Source organism: Monodelphis domestica, chromosome 2 (assembly GCF_027887165.1).
Source record: "Monodelphis domestica isolate mMonDom1 chromosome 2, mMonDom1.pri, whole genome shotgun sequence".
In the NCBI taxonomy this organism is placed as follows: domain Eukaryota; kingdom Metazoa; phylum Chordata; class Mammalia; order Didelphimorphia; family Didelphidae; genus Monodelphis; species Monodelphis domestica.
In genome coordinates this window covers 176,229,091-176,243,792 of record NC_077228.1, presented here as the reverse complement: position 1 = coordinate 176,243,792, position 14,702 = coordinate 176,229,091, and the positions used below count along the sequence as shown (strand labels likewise).

General features: G+C 44.6%; 2 protein-coding genes across 13 annotated transcripts in view; one reads left to right on the top strand and one right to left on the bottom strand.

The window, feature by feature from the left end:
- The first annotated feature begins 1,096 nt into the window (after positions 1-1,096).
- On the top strand, positions 1,097-6,733 carry ZNHIT3 (zinc finger HIT-type containing 3). Its single transcript, XM_056816468.1, has 6 exons — positions 1,097-1,260; positions 1,439-1,470; positions 1,978-2,064; positions 3,459-3,540; positions 4,322-4,402; positions 6,714-6,733. Exons 1-5 carry the CDS (start codon positions 1,178-1,180, stop codon positions 4,323-4,325), a joined length of 288 nt encoding a protein of 95 aa, XP_056672446.1. The 5' UTR covers positions 1,097-1,177; the 3' UTR covers positions 4,326-4,402; positions 6,714-6,733.
- MYO19 (myosin XIX) overlaps positions 3,261-14,702 on the bottom strand; it is a 59,809-nt gene continuing 48,367 nt past the window's right edge. For 5 of the 12 annotated variants that reach the window (XM_056816461.1, XM_056816460.1, XM_056816454.1 and 2 more), the window contains 8 exons: positions 13,338-13,450; positions 12,114-12,289; positions 10,795-10,924; positions 9,940-10,025; positions 9,199-9,489; positions 7,823-7,945; positions 4,758-6,875; positions 3,261-3,884 (listed from right to left, as the gene is read on the bottom strand). In XM_056816461.1, coding sequence (XP_056672439.1) covers positions 6,804-6,875; positions 7,823-7,945; positions 9,199-9,489; positions 9,940-10,025; positions 10,795-10,924; positions 12,114-12,289; positions 13,338-13,450 — 991 coding nt within the window. In that variant the 3' untranslated portion in view covers positions 3,261-3,884; positions 4,758-6,803. Of the gene's footprint in view, positions 6,876-7,816; positions 7,946-9,198; positions 9,490-9,939; positions 10,026-10,794; positions 10,925-12,113; positions 12,366-12,916; positions 13,069-13,337; positions 13,451-14,702 lie in introns of those variants that run through there. The other 7 variants (XM_056816455.1, XM_056816458.1, XM_056816457.1 and 4 more) reach the window with 7 other exon arrangements.

Sequence of the window (14,702 nt, the reverse complement as noted above, 5' to 3'; positions counted from 1 at the left end):
TACCCAAGCTTCCTCCTCTTCAGCTTCTTTTTATGTGTTGTCCTCCCCGATTAGATTGTGAGCTCCTTAGGGGCAGAGATTGCCTTTTGCTTTCTTTGTATCCCTAACTCTTTAGCACAGATCTTGGCTCAGAGTAGGACTTAAGCGGTAAAGATTATTGATTATCTTCCATTTCAACAGCCTCCTGAAATAGTCCAACTAAGGGAAGATAATAAAATTGAAGTAGATAGCAGATCAATCCCTTCCTGCATTTAAAAAAAACCCTTTTAAACCCTTCCATCTTGGAATCAATTCTGTGTATTGGTTCCAAGGTAGAAGAGTGGTAAGGGCTAGGCCATGCAAATTAAGTGACTTGCCCAGGGTCACAGAGCTGGGAAGTGTCTGAGGCCAAATTTGAACTCTAGGCCTGGCTCTCAATCAACTCAACCACCCAGCTGCCCCTGGCCTTCCGGCATTTTTTTAGGAAACAGATCCAGTCCCTCCAGGAGGTCAAGCAGTTTATGCTGGCACAGACTAGACTAGGGATGAAAATTAGGAAGGTCAAGAAACAAAGGAATTTCAGGAATATCAAAGAGGCCAGGATGGAATGCAAGATAACACTTAGCTAACTAGGGATAAGTGAATTAAGTACAATTAAGTAAAAATTAACAACCCCTGAATAGCCTAAGTATTGTCTCTGACCACACATACCCATGTTTGTGATAAGGTTTGTTGACTCTCAAATAAGAACCTATTTGTGAAAGGAAATAACTTTGTATCTTGTCTGTCCCAGCTGGTAGATTCTTTATTAATCAATAAATAATAGTTCCAATAATTGAATTTTTGGGTGTCCGGACTCGTTTTATGAAGTGTCCCACTTCACTCCCAAAGCAACTCCCAAGTATCTTGGCGGCTCACACAGCTCGGGAGAGGCTTGCCTGCCTCTAGCGAACCACGAGGTTTTTCCAACCAGGTGGCCCACCCACGTGTTGATCCAATTCTCGGGCTGTACTTTCTGATTCCGTAGGCTGAGGGGACGGGGATCGATTCCTTCGGTCTAGTTTTTAGCTTTGTTCGGGATTCGTAGGTCCTGAGGCGGCGCATCACGGGGTCTTCTGGGTTCTCTCGCGATACACCCACTTGAAGGGGCGTGGCAGGAAGTCCTATCTACGCTTGTGTAATAGGTGCGGTGGAAGTGATGGCTTCTCTGGGTTTAGGTTCTGTGTGTGGCGTTTGCGAAGAGGAACCGAAGTACCGCTGCCCCGCCTGCCGCGTCCCGTAGTACGTACGACCTCGTCTGGGAAGGGATGGGATAGTGGGCTGATCCCTATGGGCTCCAAACCGGGACTTGGTAGGTTTCCGGAGGCCGGGCAGGGGGGAGGCTGCGGCAGTTCCGGGTCCCATCTCCCGAAGAACCCGCCTTCTTGCCCTAATCCTTTGGTCCCTGGTTCTCTTGCAGCTGCTCCGTTCCCTGCTACAAGAAGCACAAAGGTAGGGACGGTCTCGGCACCCCCAGATTTCCAGCAAAGCCCCCGTGACTTCTCCCGGCCAACCCTGCAGCCTCGGCTTGCTTTCCTGTTTCCTTCCATCCAGCTCTGTGCCTCTCAACTTCCCCATCAGCTCCTGTCTCTGCTCTCCCTTAATTCTTACCCATCCTTTCGCTCTCTCTGCCTCATGCCGTCTCCCCGTTTTGTCTTCGATCCTCTTTCCCCTACTCTTCCCTTCTGTCAGCTCTCCCCTCTCATCATTCTACCCTTCCACTCTGTCCTCTCCTGGTCTCTAATCTCACTGTCTTCTGATGTGGTCTGCCCTTTCTCTATTCTCTCCTGCCTTTATCCCGGATCCCTTAACTTCTTCCTGCCATCTCTCTTCCCCATGTTCTATTTTGAACTGTAAATGGGTGAAGGCTGCTTTTCTTTTTAAATTCCTTCAGGCTTGGGCTTGCATGGGGTTGGCCTGTGTTCTAAAGAGACCTTGATTTTTTTTTAATTTTTCCAGAGCAATGCATCTCCAAACCCCCACCTGTTATGAAAAATGGAGATTTGGGCAATCATTTTGTGAAAACAAAGTTTTTGGAGGACAAAGGTAAATGACTTTTTGGAATTGTGCAACTGGAAGGCTTAAAGAGTAGAAAAGGAAAACTGACGGGGAGGAAAAAAACATTTACGTGATAAAATTGTGCTACATCTTTGTGTGGGTGGTTACATTTCAGGCAATGCATAAGAATGGGATCTGGAACATCCTGGTTATCTAGGCCTTAAGAGGAGTTGAATAATTTATTTAAAAAAATTAAAGGAGCCAGATTGTGAAGAACTTTAATTCCAGCCAGAGAAATTGATCTGTGGTCTCTGAAGGTACTAGGCATCACTGGAATTTGATGTGGAGGGATGTGGTGATATGGTTAATCCTATGCTTTAGGAAAACTACTTTGGTGGAGGATGGATTAGAATGGGGTTGAGATGTGCCCCATGGAGAGCAATTAGTAGGCTTTAGCAATAAAAGAAGACCTGAACTTGCTTTTAGGCTGAGGGAAAAGGCAGAACATAAAATTGAAACATGGTAGATAGGGTGGGATGGGATCAGGACTATGAGAAAACACTTCCAAAAACGTGGGGGTGAGGGGTAGGAATAGGTAATATTCAGAGGAGGAAAGTTGAGGTAGCTCACATTTGATGTTCTTAATAGTAGGAGATGAGGTCATTTGCTAGGAAAGGAAGGACTAAATGGGCAAAATGGGCCAGTGTTTGAGGAAAGTAGTTTGGTAGTCAGGGAGTGATAGTTGTAGCAGGATAGAAAGTATTGATTTGTAGTGGAAATATGATGGTCCAGTTATGGATTTTGATTATTTTGCTGTTTGGGTATGGAGAAAGCCATTGAGGGAATTCCCAGGGTTTGAATCAGTAAAGGAATGGGGCTTGGCCAAAAGTCCTGGGTGGTAATGGATTCAAAGGTGCTACCGAGGGGGCAGTTGGGTAGCTCAGTGGATTGAGAGCTAGACCTAGAGATGGGAGGTCCTGGGTTCAAATGTGGCCACAGACACCACCTAGCTGTGACACCCTGGCAAGTTACTTAACCCCCATTGCCTAGCCCTTACCACTCTTCTACCTTGGAAGTATTGATTAGTATTTAAGGTAGAAGGTAAGGGTTTAAGGGGGGAGAAGGGGATGCTACTGAGATAAAGGTTGGCTGATGTCTTTCTGCCCTTTCAGTTTAGATACTGACAAGTACCAGCAGTATGAGAGGCCCCACACTCAAAAGAAAAGGTGGCAAACCTAAGCATGAAGAGTTCAATGAAGTATTTTATTTAGCACCTAGAAAACTACATATTTGGAGCTATGTCAAGTGCTTTAGGGGGAACACATAAAATGCAAGCCTTTCTGAGGAGGGTGGCAGGAGAATGGGTGCAGTAGGGACTCTTGCTAAGTTGTCCTTTTAGGAAGTTTACCCTGATATTCTGAGTGTTCTCTCTTCCTCCTCAGAATTTCCTGGGGGGCATGCCATCTGCATTTGCTCTTTTCACACTCTACATTCATTGATTTGTTCCATCCTCTCTTGTAGAAGGTAAGCTCCTAGAAGACCAAGCCTTGTTTTCTCAGCTCTTCAGCTCCTAGAACAGTGACTTGTGCTCACAATTAAATGTTTGTTTGCTGAGACTGTTGCATTGATGATTCGTTAACAATAGCCTGATACTGTTGACAGAACATAGGAATAATAGCATAACATTTTCTTCCTTTTTTAGAGTTCTGTAAATAGTGTTCCAAAATATGAGTGTTGTTGGGGATGGAACTGGATTTCACTATTTCCTCTCTAGGTGACTTCCACCCAGAAAACTCTGAGACTTAGTACTTTGCGTTCATAGATTTGTAATGTTGTTCATTTCCCTTTACTTGTTAGGCAGTGGGGCCCTGGAGAACCAAAGATTATAGAGTTAGAATGGACCTCATAGGCCATCTAGTCTTAATGCTTTAAAAAAACAAAACACCTTCTAAGACCTTAGAATCAGTACTAGGCAGAGAGATAAGGCCTAGGCAGTTGGAATTAAGTGACTTGCCCAGGGGGACACTGAGGCCAAATTTGAATCTAGGACCTTCATCTCCAGGCCTGGTTCTGTAAACACTGAGCCACCTAACTTGTCTCTCTAATACCCTTTAATTTGTTGATCAGGAAATTCAGACCCAGGCAGTAGCTATCAGAAGGAGATTTGAACCTGTGCCCTGTGGCTTCCACTATTCTTTGCAGAACACTTCTTTTGACCATTTTAATGGCACTAAAGGACTTTTCCTCTACTTGGGTGGGGGAATAAAAAGGGTGGAGATTAGCAAATAACATTTTTTTTCCTTAGGTAATGATTGGTGTGTAGCAGATATCCTAGATAGTGATGACGAAAAAGATAGAGTCTCCATTTGGAAACTGAAGGATCTGGGTAAGCCAATGCCACTTACCAAATTTAATCTTGAATGTGGTTTAATAGGCACATAGCATGGAAGTTTTTTGCATTTATTAGGCCAAAACTTAACTAAAATTTATAAATATGGAACAATTCTTGACAGATTCCCTAGTGAGGCTCTTCTTTATAGCTCTCTTGTGTAAGGGAACTGTTTATGATCATTACATGTAGACTCTGTGGCTTCCCAAGAAATCTCCAAAAAATATTGTCAGAGTAACTCCCTGTGAGAAATTATTTTTCCATAATGCATTGGAAAGGACACTGCTTATTGCTGGGACATTGGATGAGCCACGTCAGCAACTTTCTGAGGCTCCTCAGTTCCATTCCTTACCTTTAAAATGAAGGATTGGACTAGATGATTTCTGAAGGCCCTGCTGCTTCTGATCAATGATCCTGTAATGCTGTCTTTGGGACATTCAAAGCACATTTCTTGCTGAATTTCTATTATGACTAAAGGGAAGGAGACTGGTTTATTAAGCAAATTATGCAAAAAGTGAAAAAGCTTGAATCCTATTTAATGAATAATTATAATCCCTACCATATATTTCAAGCACCTGTAGTTTTAACTTATACATGTGTATGCTTTGAGTTAAATCAGAACTCACTAAGTGTATTTTTAACATGGAATACTAGGCTATAGCAGTAAATTCCAGATAAGCATCATTGTAAATTTAGGCCTTTCTCCATATGCTGCTATGACTTAAAGTTCTGTATGATCATGAGATAGTGATGACCAGATAAGGATGACAAGTTTCTTCTATTCAAACTTGGTGGGTTTGCTGAGGCAGTAGATAATGTTGGAGGCCTAACTCCTCCACTTGTTAATAATGATTAAGTACCTTCACCCCAGAGCAACTGCCACAGCAACTGCCACATGATGTTCAACTTTGTTTCCTCTGTTCCCTATTTAGCCTCATAGCAGCAAGGAGACCTCAGAAATGAAGTATAAGAAGTGTATGGTCTTATTAAATCATTAAGCTTGCTCTGGGGCACACTCGCCTTAGTATTAAATGTTTTGTCTTCTCTTGTAGTAAGTGGGGGAAGTATGCATACAAGCAATTCTTTATTTGTGAAGTACCCAAAAAAGGGGTAAGACCTGGTTCCTGAAATGGTAAAAGTTGTGACAGAACATTTTCCCTCACTTGAAACCCAGGTGCTTTAAAAAAAAAAGTTACTTTTTTTTTTCTTAAAAGGACACTGAAAACAAGATCCGTACTTTAAAATTATCCTAGTAGTCTAGCGTTGTTGGTTTTGTATCTTGGATTGACTTCTGATGCTGATAATTTCAACTTCTGTGTGAATGATGCCATAGATGATAGGTGTGACAAGGAAATCACTTTAAAAGACTGATATATAATAATTTAAGGTCGGCAAGGAATTCAGCTATGTCATTCCTAAATGAAAACTCAAGTCAGCAGTCTACCTTTTATGGAGTTTTTAATTACAAACAGGAAGAAGAAAGGAGAGAGAGACAGAGACAGAGACAGAGACAGACAGACAGACAGACAGACAGACCCTATCACTCACATGACCAAAATGGAGAAACAGTCTCAGGGGCCTCCACCTCCAGCCTCCTTCAGAGCAAGCTTCTTAGAGCACAACCTCTCAAACCTCCCCAGTCCTCAGACCCCGCTATCTCTAAGGAAACCATCTCAGTTCCCTCCCCTCAGTTCTCACATCTACCAATCACTGTCCATGTCTTCCCTGTGCCAATGGTGGCTCTACCTTAACCCAGGACCGCCCAGAGGTCTGTGGCTTTGCACATGTATGTTGAAGGTCATATTCTCAAATAATTAAATTTTGATCTATGCTGCAGCCCTTCCTAAATCCTGTTAGGACTGAATAGGGTGGAGATTGTAAGTTCCAAGACCTGGTTCTGTCATTCCAAGTATCTCTATTGTATCAATTCTAAAATCAATCATGACTCAAAGAACTTCCTGTTCTATGCTTAAGCATAGGTCAAAGCCCTTTCCATTGTTCAGCAAAAGGTTTCTGTCCTAAAGTAATCTTAAGTAGGGAGGAGAAGGACCCTCCCATGCCAAGGGGGTTCACATTCCAATAGACTATCAGTAGGAAATTTTTCAAGTATGAAATTTCCCAATGGTGAAATTTCCAACATTTATAAGTCTAAGAAATTTTCAGGTTTACATAGGCCAGGTAATAAAGTAGTCATGTGTGATTAAAGCTTTTGCCCTAGTAAAAGCAGCTTCCTCTCTTCCATTTGATTTCCAGAGACTCTGCACCCCCCACCCCATGCTCACCTCTCATATTCTTGTCTGTTTTCAAGGGGACTCGAAAGAATTAAGAAACTTATTGACCAATCCCCACCTCCAACAGTTGCTTGTCAGCATCGACCAGGCAGAAGACAAAGAGACACTTATGAAAAGCCACATGCGAGAGCCCTTGTTTGTGGAGTTTGCTGACTGCTGTCTGAGAATTGTTGACCCTCCTGAGAAAGAAAACACTTTGGATGTAGTGGGATGAACTCCTGCCAGCACAAAGAAGGAACTGGGCAACCTCTTAGAAAGAGAAAACTGGAGGTTTGTCCCCCCCACTCTGGAGTTTTGAATAGAGCTCTGAGCAAGGGAATATTCCCCAGAACAGGAGCTCAGCCTGAGAGGCTGGCTGTAGTGCCTCTGCTTTTCACCCTGCCAGTGAGCAATGTGCTCAAATCCAACAGAGGTAGCTTATTTTGTTATAAGAATATTGGTTGGCAACATGGACTGGTTTTAAAAAACATTTTATTTGTTCATGGTACATATCAAGACAAGCCTAGGAGAGGGGTTTGTTTGGCAGAGTTTGTCTTCCTCTCATATGCATCTTAATTAAAACATCCTTAGCTTGGCTCAGCCTGTTCCTGGATGTGACTTATAATAACATTTAAATAAAATTGAATTGCTGATTCATCTTTGGTCTAGAATAAGCTAATCATTCAAAGTAACTTTAAATAGTTTGGTTTGGGCCACATTTCCACACTGCCTTCCCGCAGGACAATGTACAGAATCGAGGTCCCAAGTTTGAACTGTACTCAACAGAGGCACGAGGGTAGGGATAGTCCTAGTTCTTCTGTAAAAATTCTGCATTGAACGTTTTTTTCTTTCCTATCCTGGAGCTACACTGTGGCTGGGGAGCATGAGCCTAAAGTGCCCCGACCCCATCAGTGCTAGGGTGCTCATGTGGTCCAATCAGTGTTTCTAAAAGCAAAGCTGGACTCCAAACACAGGGAGGTGTGGTCTCTCAGGTATGATGGAGGTCCCTAGGGGAAGGTGACTGGGTATCAGGAAAATATTGTGCAACTCAAAGGCATCTGGAGGCCTAGACCTAGAGGAACCAAAAGTGCAGACTTGCCCCCAATCCAGGGAGGGTGGGGGGGCAACGACCAGAGGAAAATCACACCTCAATCAGTCTGTGCCTGTCCAGGAGGATTTGATTAAAACCAGTGATGTCACAGTTCTGTGTCTCAGGGCTGATGTTGGCATAGAGCAAGGGTGACTTCTTGCAGTGAAACCTGATGGAGCCCTAGGGAGATAGTAAAATGATCCTTGGTTTTTTATTCCTAGGAGAACACAGGCCCCAACAACCCACATTACACCCTAAATCATCTTCTAATATTATATTCCAGAGAATATTCCGAGGACACTCATATTTTCTTCTATTCATTTTTCAGTTGTGTCTCATTCTTTGTGACTCCATTTGGGGTTTTCTTGGCAGAGATACTAGATACAGGCCATTTTCTTTTACAGCTCATTTACAGATGAGGAAACTGAGGAAAATGGGGTCACCTCACACTAGCTAGGTAAGGCCAGATTTGGAAACAGAAAGACAATTCTTCCTGACTCCAGGCTCAGTGTGCCTAGATCTATTTTTACACCCAGGTAAATAGGCTATAGAGTTGTCCATCCATTCTCTAGTTGCAGAGTAGTAGTCTTAACTAGTAAATGAAAACAGATTCCTTTGGTTAACTAGCTAATCTCATTAGGCTGTATTTCAATTACCTGGGAAGAAGAGTTGGGATTCCCAAGTTGTGCTTCTATATATTTTATGATGAACTTTTTTTTTGGCAGGGGGGTTGGGGAGCTAGTTGGTTTTCACCTTGTTATTGAAAACTATTTGTGCTTTCCACAACTCTTAATAAGAAGGTTGAGAATAGGGGGATGTTGGTGGAGGAGCCAGGTCAGCACTACCTACCTTCTATATGGGGGCTTTCCTGATCCTTGCAGAAACCATATTTTTTACACACTTTTCAAATGTCAGCTCCCTGAATACAGGGTTTATTTTTCTTTTCATAATAGGCACATCAGTGATACTTATTAAACACTGGGGCTGTGAATCAAGGTATTAGGGGAGGATTGAACAAGAGTTTTCAGAAAGCCATAGAAGTAGTGAAAGACTTAGGTACATTCTCAGCTATAGCTCTGCAAAGGAATCAGACACTGCCTGTTTGCCTTTTAAAGAAAAACAATCCCTTGTCCTTATGTGTATTATCTTTAGTTCTTCCTCCAGTGGGTTCCTGACATTTGTTTTATGCTCTATATGGCCAGAGTGAGCCTATTAGAGCACTATGTCTCTGGGGCTGGAGCACTGGCCTTGGAGTCAGGAACTGAGTTTGAATCCTGCATCAGTCCCTTACTGGTGTGACCTTAGGCAAGTCACTTAACCTAAGTCCCAGTTTGCTCATCTGTAACAATGGGGATAGTAAGAACAAAGGGCTACATATTGTTGTTATTAACATAAGTAGTAGTACCCCCCCCCCCCCCCCAGCTCTTCCTTACCTGGGGCAGTGCTCTGATGGAGGTGATGCCAGCCTGATCATGCTGGGTGGCCTCTACCTTGTAGGTGTTGCTGTGACAAGGAATTTGCAGACAGGCCTGCAGGGACAGGTTCCTCCGCATCCCAGTTACACCCACAGGTGAATTTGACAGTACGAGGCCCAGGGGCCAAAGCTGGACTGTGGAACGTGGAGGCCATGGCAGTGTGGTGGAGAGCGGAGGTTCAGGCACTCTGCTAACGCAGCTTTCTTCCACATTATCCAGTTCTATGGATACTAGGGAATCCATTTTAGCCTTCAAAGGACACCCCCATGAGAAGCCTTTTACCATCATAAGCCTTTGCCCTGGAACTTGGCATATCATTCCTAATAGCCACTATGAAATTTCTTTGGGTGGAGTTAGGGAAATAGAAAGTGAAGCTACTCTCAAAGGGTGGTGGAGCCTGTGTGGCAGGCCCACATCTGCCACTCCCCAAGTGCCTGGCCTTCTCCACTTTGGGCCTTCCTTTTCTCCTTGATAAAGTAAGGGAGAGTGAGTGAGGCAAGTCCTATTCCATCTCTTAAAAACAGGTTTTCCTCTGATGGCCTTGGAGGAAAACACGGTGAATGATAAACATAATTTCATGACTGAAAAGCTGGGGGAAGCACCCAGGACTCTCTCCTTCCTGCCTCAACAGTTTGGTTGTGCATTACAGTTATCTCCCTTTCCAGAGAGAAGGGGCAAGCTTGGGAAGAAGGTACTCACCCTCCATTTCCTCCAGGCACGCTTGATGGAGGTTGCAGCGGCGTGTAACCTTTGGATCCGTTTCCGTGTTAGCCAGGATCGAGTTGCTGGTGGATTTATCACAGATCAGAGGAAAGGAATTAAGGGCCATTCAAGACTTGAACTTATTTGCCAAGGCTAGCCTCTGTTGTGAGAGTGCCTGATGGCTTGAGCACCTACCAAGGGTTATCTAGGGGAGGCAGTGGCTCTGCAGTAAGAGGTCTTAGGTTAAAATCCCACCTTTGATATCTGTGTGACTGGGCAAATCACCTTGGGACTCAGTTTCTATCTAAAGTGTGTGTATAGGTGTGTGTGTAGGGTTGGCCTAGTTGGCCTGTGATCCACAAAGGGAGATTTCTGGGAGATAGGGCTTGTGGACTGGGGAGTCATCTCCCCCTTTCCCTCCATATCAAGTCCCTTTGGAGCTGTCTAACCTGATGGTATCAATAACCAAAAGAGCACATTACCAGCCTCTACCAGAGAATCAAGGGACTGTGTGGAGCCAGGTTGCTCAGACTTTCTTTAATGGGAATTCCTCCCCTTTAAACCAGGAATTCTTAACTTTGTGTACTGCTGAAGATCTGTGATTATTGTTTGGGTGGAGAATGGATGAATGAGAAACACTTACAAATTACTTACTACAGAGGCTTTCTGCTGAGAGTCTGTAGATTAATTCTAGTTAGTTAAATGCATCATGAGGAGACTTGGTGCCAGAGGAATATCAGGCTTTTACCTACATACACTGGCAGGTGCTTTGGCTAAAGATCTCCTGGGAAGTTGGTTTAGGCCATGCTGAGAAGGGGGCTGGCTTCTTTCCTAGCTGCTGGGGCTTCTTACCTGCTTGGAGAAGAGTGGCTGCCCATCTCTGCTTCTCCAGCTTTCTGTGCTGATGCCGCCGCCAGCAGAACTGGATGCATCGAGCACACTTATTCAGGGTCCGCACTCGCCAGTGTTCTAGCAGCTCCAGCTATAGAGACAGGAGGATAATCAGATGGAGTAGAGCTCATGGTCAGACAAGATATCCAAGGGCTCTTTTATCATAGAAAACTGACTTTCATATCCTCTGACCACATCAATTGAGCGATGGCTATTATTCTCATAAATCTGATTCAGTTCCTTATATATCTAGAAAATGAAACCTAGTCAGAAAAACTGGCAACAGATTTTTCCTCTCAAATCTGCTTTGGTTTGTTTGTGCTAAAACCTTTTTAGTTTTATTTAGTCAAAATTGCCTATTTTATCATGTGATCTTCTCTCATAGGGCAGGTAAGTGGTGCAGTGGATAGAGCATCAGTCCTGGGAATCTGGAAGTCAGGAAGACCCAGGTTCAAATCCAGCCTCAGAAACTTACTATGTGGATCCTGGGCATGTCACTTAACCCTGTTTGCTTCAGTTTCCTGATCTGTATAATGAGCTAGAGAAGGAAATGGCAAACCACTCCAGTATCTTTGCCAAGAAAACCCTAAATGGTGGACTTATGAGAAAGAATGCTATCCACATTCAAAGAAAGAACTGGGAGTAGAAACACAAAAGAAAAACAACTGCTTTTATCGGATGGCATATCCTTAAGGTCTTTCAAGGTTCTGTTCAAGTCCCACCTCCTTCAGGAAGGTCTCCTGAACCACTCCAAACTATATGGAATTATTCCTTCTCTGAGTTTCTACAGTTTTGAGCCTACCACACAACTGGTATTTGATTTCATGTTGTCTTGTATTCACTGATACATGGATATAAATTATGCCACCCTCACCCCCATCCAATTAGACTAGAAGCTCCTGGAGAACAGAGGCTCCTTCTGTTACAAGGGCATGTGGCAGGTTCTTCAACACTACTGGATTGACTTGATAGCTTTATGATGGATGATGAAAGCATTTGAGACTGTGTGTATGTATATATGCATGTATATGTACAATCCTCTTGGTGCTAGGGTCACAGGTGTATATGAGAGTAAAAAAGAGGGAAATGGCTAAGGAAGCTGTGTTTTGATGCTTGAGGGAAAAGGTCCCATCATTTAAAAACTGCTCTTCCTTTTCCCTGGAGGAGTTTCTGGAGCTCCCCTTGTTCTCACTTGCTTTCTTCCCAGGTTCCTCTTTATTCCTCATTTTTGCAGGTGCAGGTGATCCCTGGCCTATAGCACTGCAAAGGAGAGCACTTACCATAGAGTCAGTCATGAACACCTTGGTTCTTCCACAGTGAATTGGGCCAGGAGCCAGCCTGGCCTCTGGGTGATCTCTGAGAACAGTTGCTGTCTGAACTGAGTGGGGTAGAGTCAGAAGAATGTCCCTGATGAGGGATTGAGGCATGGCATCCTCCTCAGAGGTCAGCTGCTGTCCTGAAGGTCAAGGTCAAGAGACAGAGGCCCAAATGAGTCCAGCCTTGTCTAGCAGACAATAGTGCCCCATGAATGTCTGTAAGGTTAAGAGTATAGGGTTTTGGAGAGGACTCACACAGGCCATGTCATTGACATGCTCTCTGACCACTGGTTACCTTTCTGAATAGAAAGGGAGGCAGGAAGGCAGCAGGGTGGGGACTGAAAAGGGCCCCAGCTGTTCTAGGTGAGTCCAACCACAGCTGTCTCTGCAGACATTCCAATGACCTCACTGTTGGTGTGCCCCAGGGTGCCTGGCAACCTCTAGCCACAACCATGCCAACAGTCAGGCTTGCAGAGTGTTTGGATGTTGACCCAAGTCTGTCAGGGCCCTGATGGCTTCACCAAATCTTGCTGTCCCTCTGAACAGTGCCATCTTACCCAAGAACCTCAGCCAACTCAGAGCTGAGTCCTCTTGGCCCACATACTTCACAGATAGAACAGAAGCTGAGCAAGCCCATCATTTCTGCCCCTACAGCTTCTCCACCCTCTGTACAAATTGGAAAGTGGATGCTAAGAAATTATAGTACTCTTAGGAGAGCTGACTGGCCTAATTTCCCCAAGATTGACTCAGAACATAGAGTTAATTACCTGATTGGTCTTACCGCACTTAACACCATCGCCTCTTTGGAGACAGATTGGCAAAGAGAGAAGCTGTGGAGAGGCAGAGGTGGCAGCAGGAAAATCCTTTAAGACTAGTGACCAGAATGGTTTTGGCAAGAGAGACAGAACAGGAAGGCAGACTATGGAAAAAGGAAAGGAGAAAGAGGGAGGGGGGAAAAAGCAAGGAAAGTAACAAACCTCTGGAAGATAACAAGAAAAACCCTCAGTTTTGTGACACTGACCTCTGGCAAAAAGAGGACTCAGTCTCAGAAGAGGCACTGAGCCTGGAGCTGGGGATGGGGCAGCTCTCAAAAAGCCCTGATGGAGATGCTGTCTCAGTGCTAGGGCTGCTGCTGGATTCAGGGTATTGTGGAGACTAGAATGGGTTCCCACTTCCCCAAACACTCACCGGAGGCCTTCCTTGTGGGAGAAGAGCTGGGCAACCTGGAGGAGGGGCTGGGTTGGGGTGGACAAGACTTTCTCAGCAGGGCATACCGTTCAAGGAAACTCTGAAAAGAGACCCTGAGAACCCAAGGGAAACCCATCAAATCATCAATGATGCTGGCCCTTTATTTTGAGGAATTTCTGGTTAATGAGGATTCTACCCCTACAAACATCAAAGGGACTGTAGAGAGCAACTAATCCAACCCCAATCCAGATTGTGAATCTTCTCTAGACCACCCCTGGGAGCCATTCATTCAGCCTCTGCTTAAACAATTTCCCCTAAAGGAACAGAGGGAATCACAGGATTAAAAGCTGAGGAAGAAAAGATGCAGGCAAAACCAGACACTACCACTGATGGGCCTGCTTCCTATGGGAAATAGATGGCTCTTCCTGGCCTTTGATAAAGACCTGTCTCCCCCCAGGTTCTTTATATAACCTTCACAATGTTCCTGCCCTTACTGGAGCACTTAGGGGTATAACTACCCTAGAATGAAGTGACTGATCATCTGCTCTTAAGGATACTGACTGGTCATGAAGTTTGTGATCCAGGCTGCCCTTGACTCACTTGTCAAACTCCCCAGAGTTTCCTGCCTAAATGACCTACTCATCAGCCAGGGGCCTCCCATCTCTGCCCTGCTCCCTCTCCCTCTCCCTCTCTTTGGGTGGCCTTGGATTCCTAGGGTTATATCTCAGCAACAAGAAGCTCTTTCATAAATAATGTCACTGTCATTCCCTAGCCCTCCCCCCTCCTTCCTAATTCAGCCCATGGGGGAGAAGAGGGGTCTAGAGTGCTCCAAAAGAGGTCTTGGAAAGGACGTGGCAGGGGGAAGAATTGGAGCAAAGGGCAGCTTGAGTTTGGCATTCTCTGATTGTATCCTTGCCATCATGTTTAATTCTGTGAATTGCCTCGAATCCTTCAAACAGGTGTTTGGAAAAGAGGTTGGGGCCAAAGTTTTAGATGGGATTGGAGTTGGGTTTGAAACCTCAGTGTCAGTCTCTTAACTGTCTTCATTCCACTCCTCCCAAATCAGCTATCAAGTCTTAATAGCCTGTACCCCACAACATCCTTATCACTCGCCTGCCCAACACCCAAGTTCAAGCCCTCATCACTCCTCAGCTACTGCAATAGCCTCTTAACTCATTTCCCTTGCCTCTAGCTGCTTTCCTTTTCAACCCATCCATCTCAGAGCTGCCCAAATAATGTCAGAAGGCACTGTATGGAATCAGGATACCTGAACCAAATTTTACACTCCACCCTTCCGAAACTTAGTAGTTATGTGTCCCTAGAGTATGACCAAATAGTGTGAAAACATCCTTCTCAGGCCAGTAC

Excerpts from the sequence above, each read along its gene's own strand:
- ZNHIT3 (XM_056816468.1), top strand. The coding sequence starts at position 1,178 with ATGGCTTCTCTGGGTTTAGGTTCTGTGTGTGGCGTTTGCGAAGAGGAA. Across the intron at positions 1,261-1,438 it reads CCCGCCTGCCGCGTCCCGTA|CTGCTCCGTTCCCTGCTACA; the intron begins GTACGTACGACC and ends GTTCTCTTGCAG. Across the intron at positions 1,471-1,977 it reads CTGCTACAAGAAGCACAAAG|AGCAATGCATCTCCAAACCC; the intron begins GTAGGGACGGTC and ends TAATTTTTCCAG.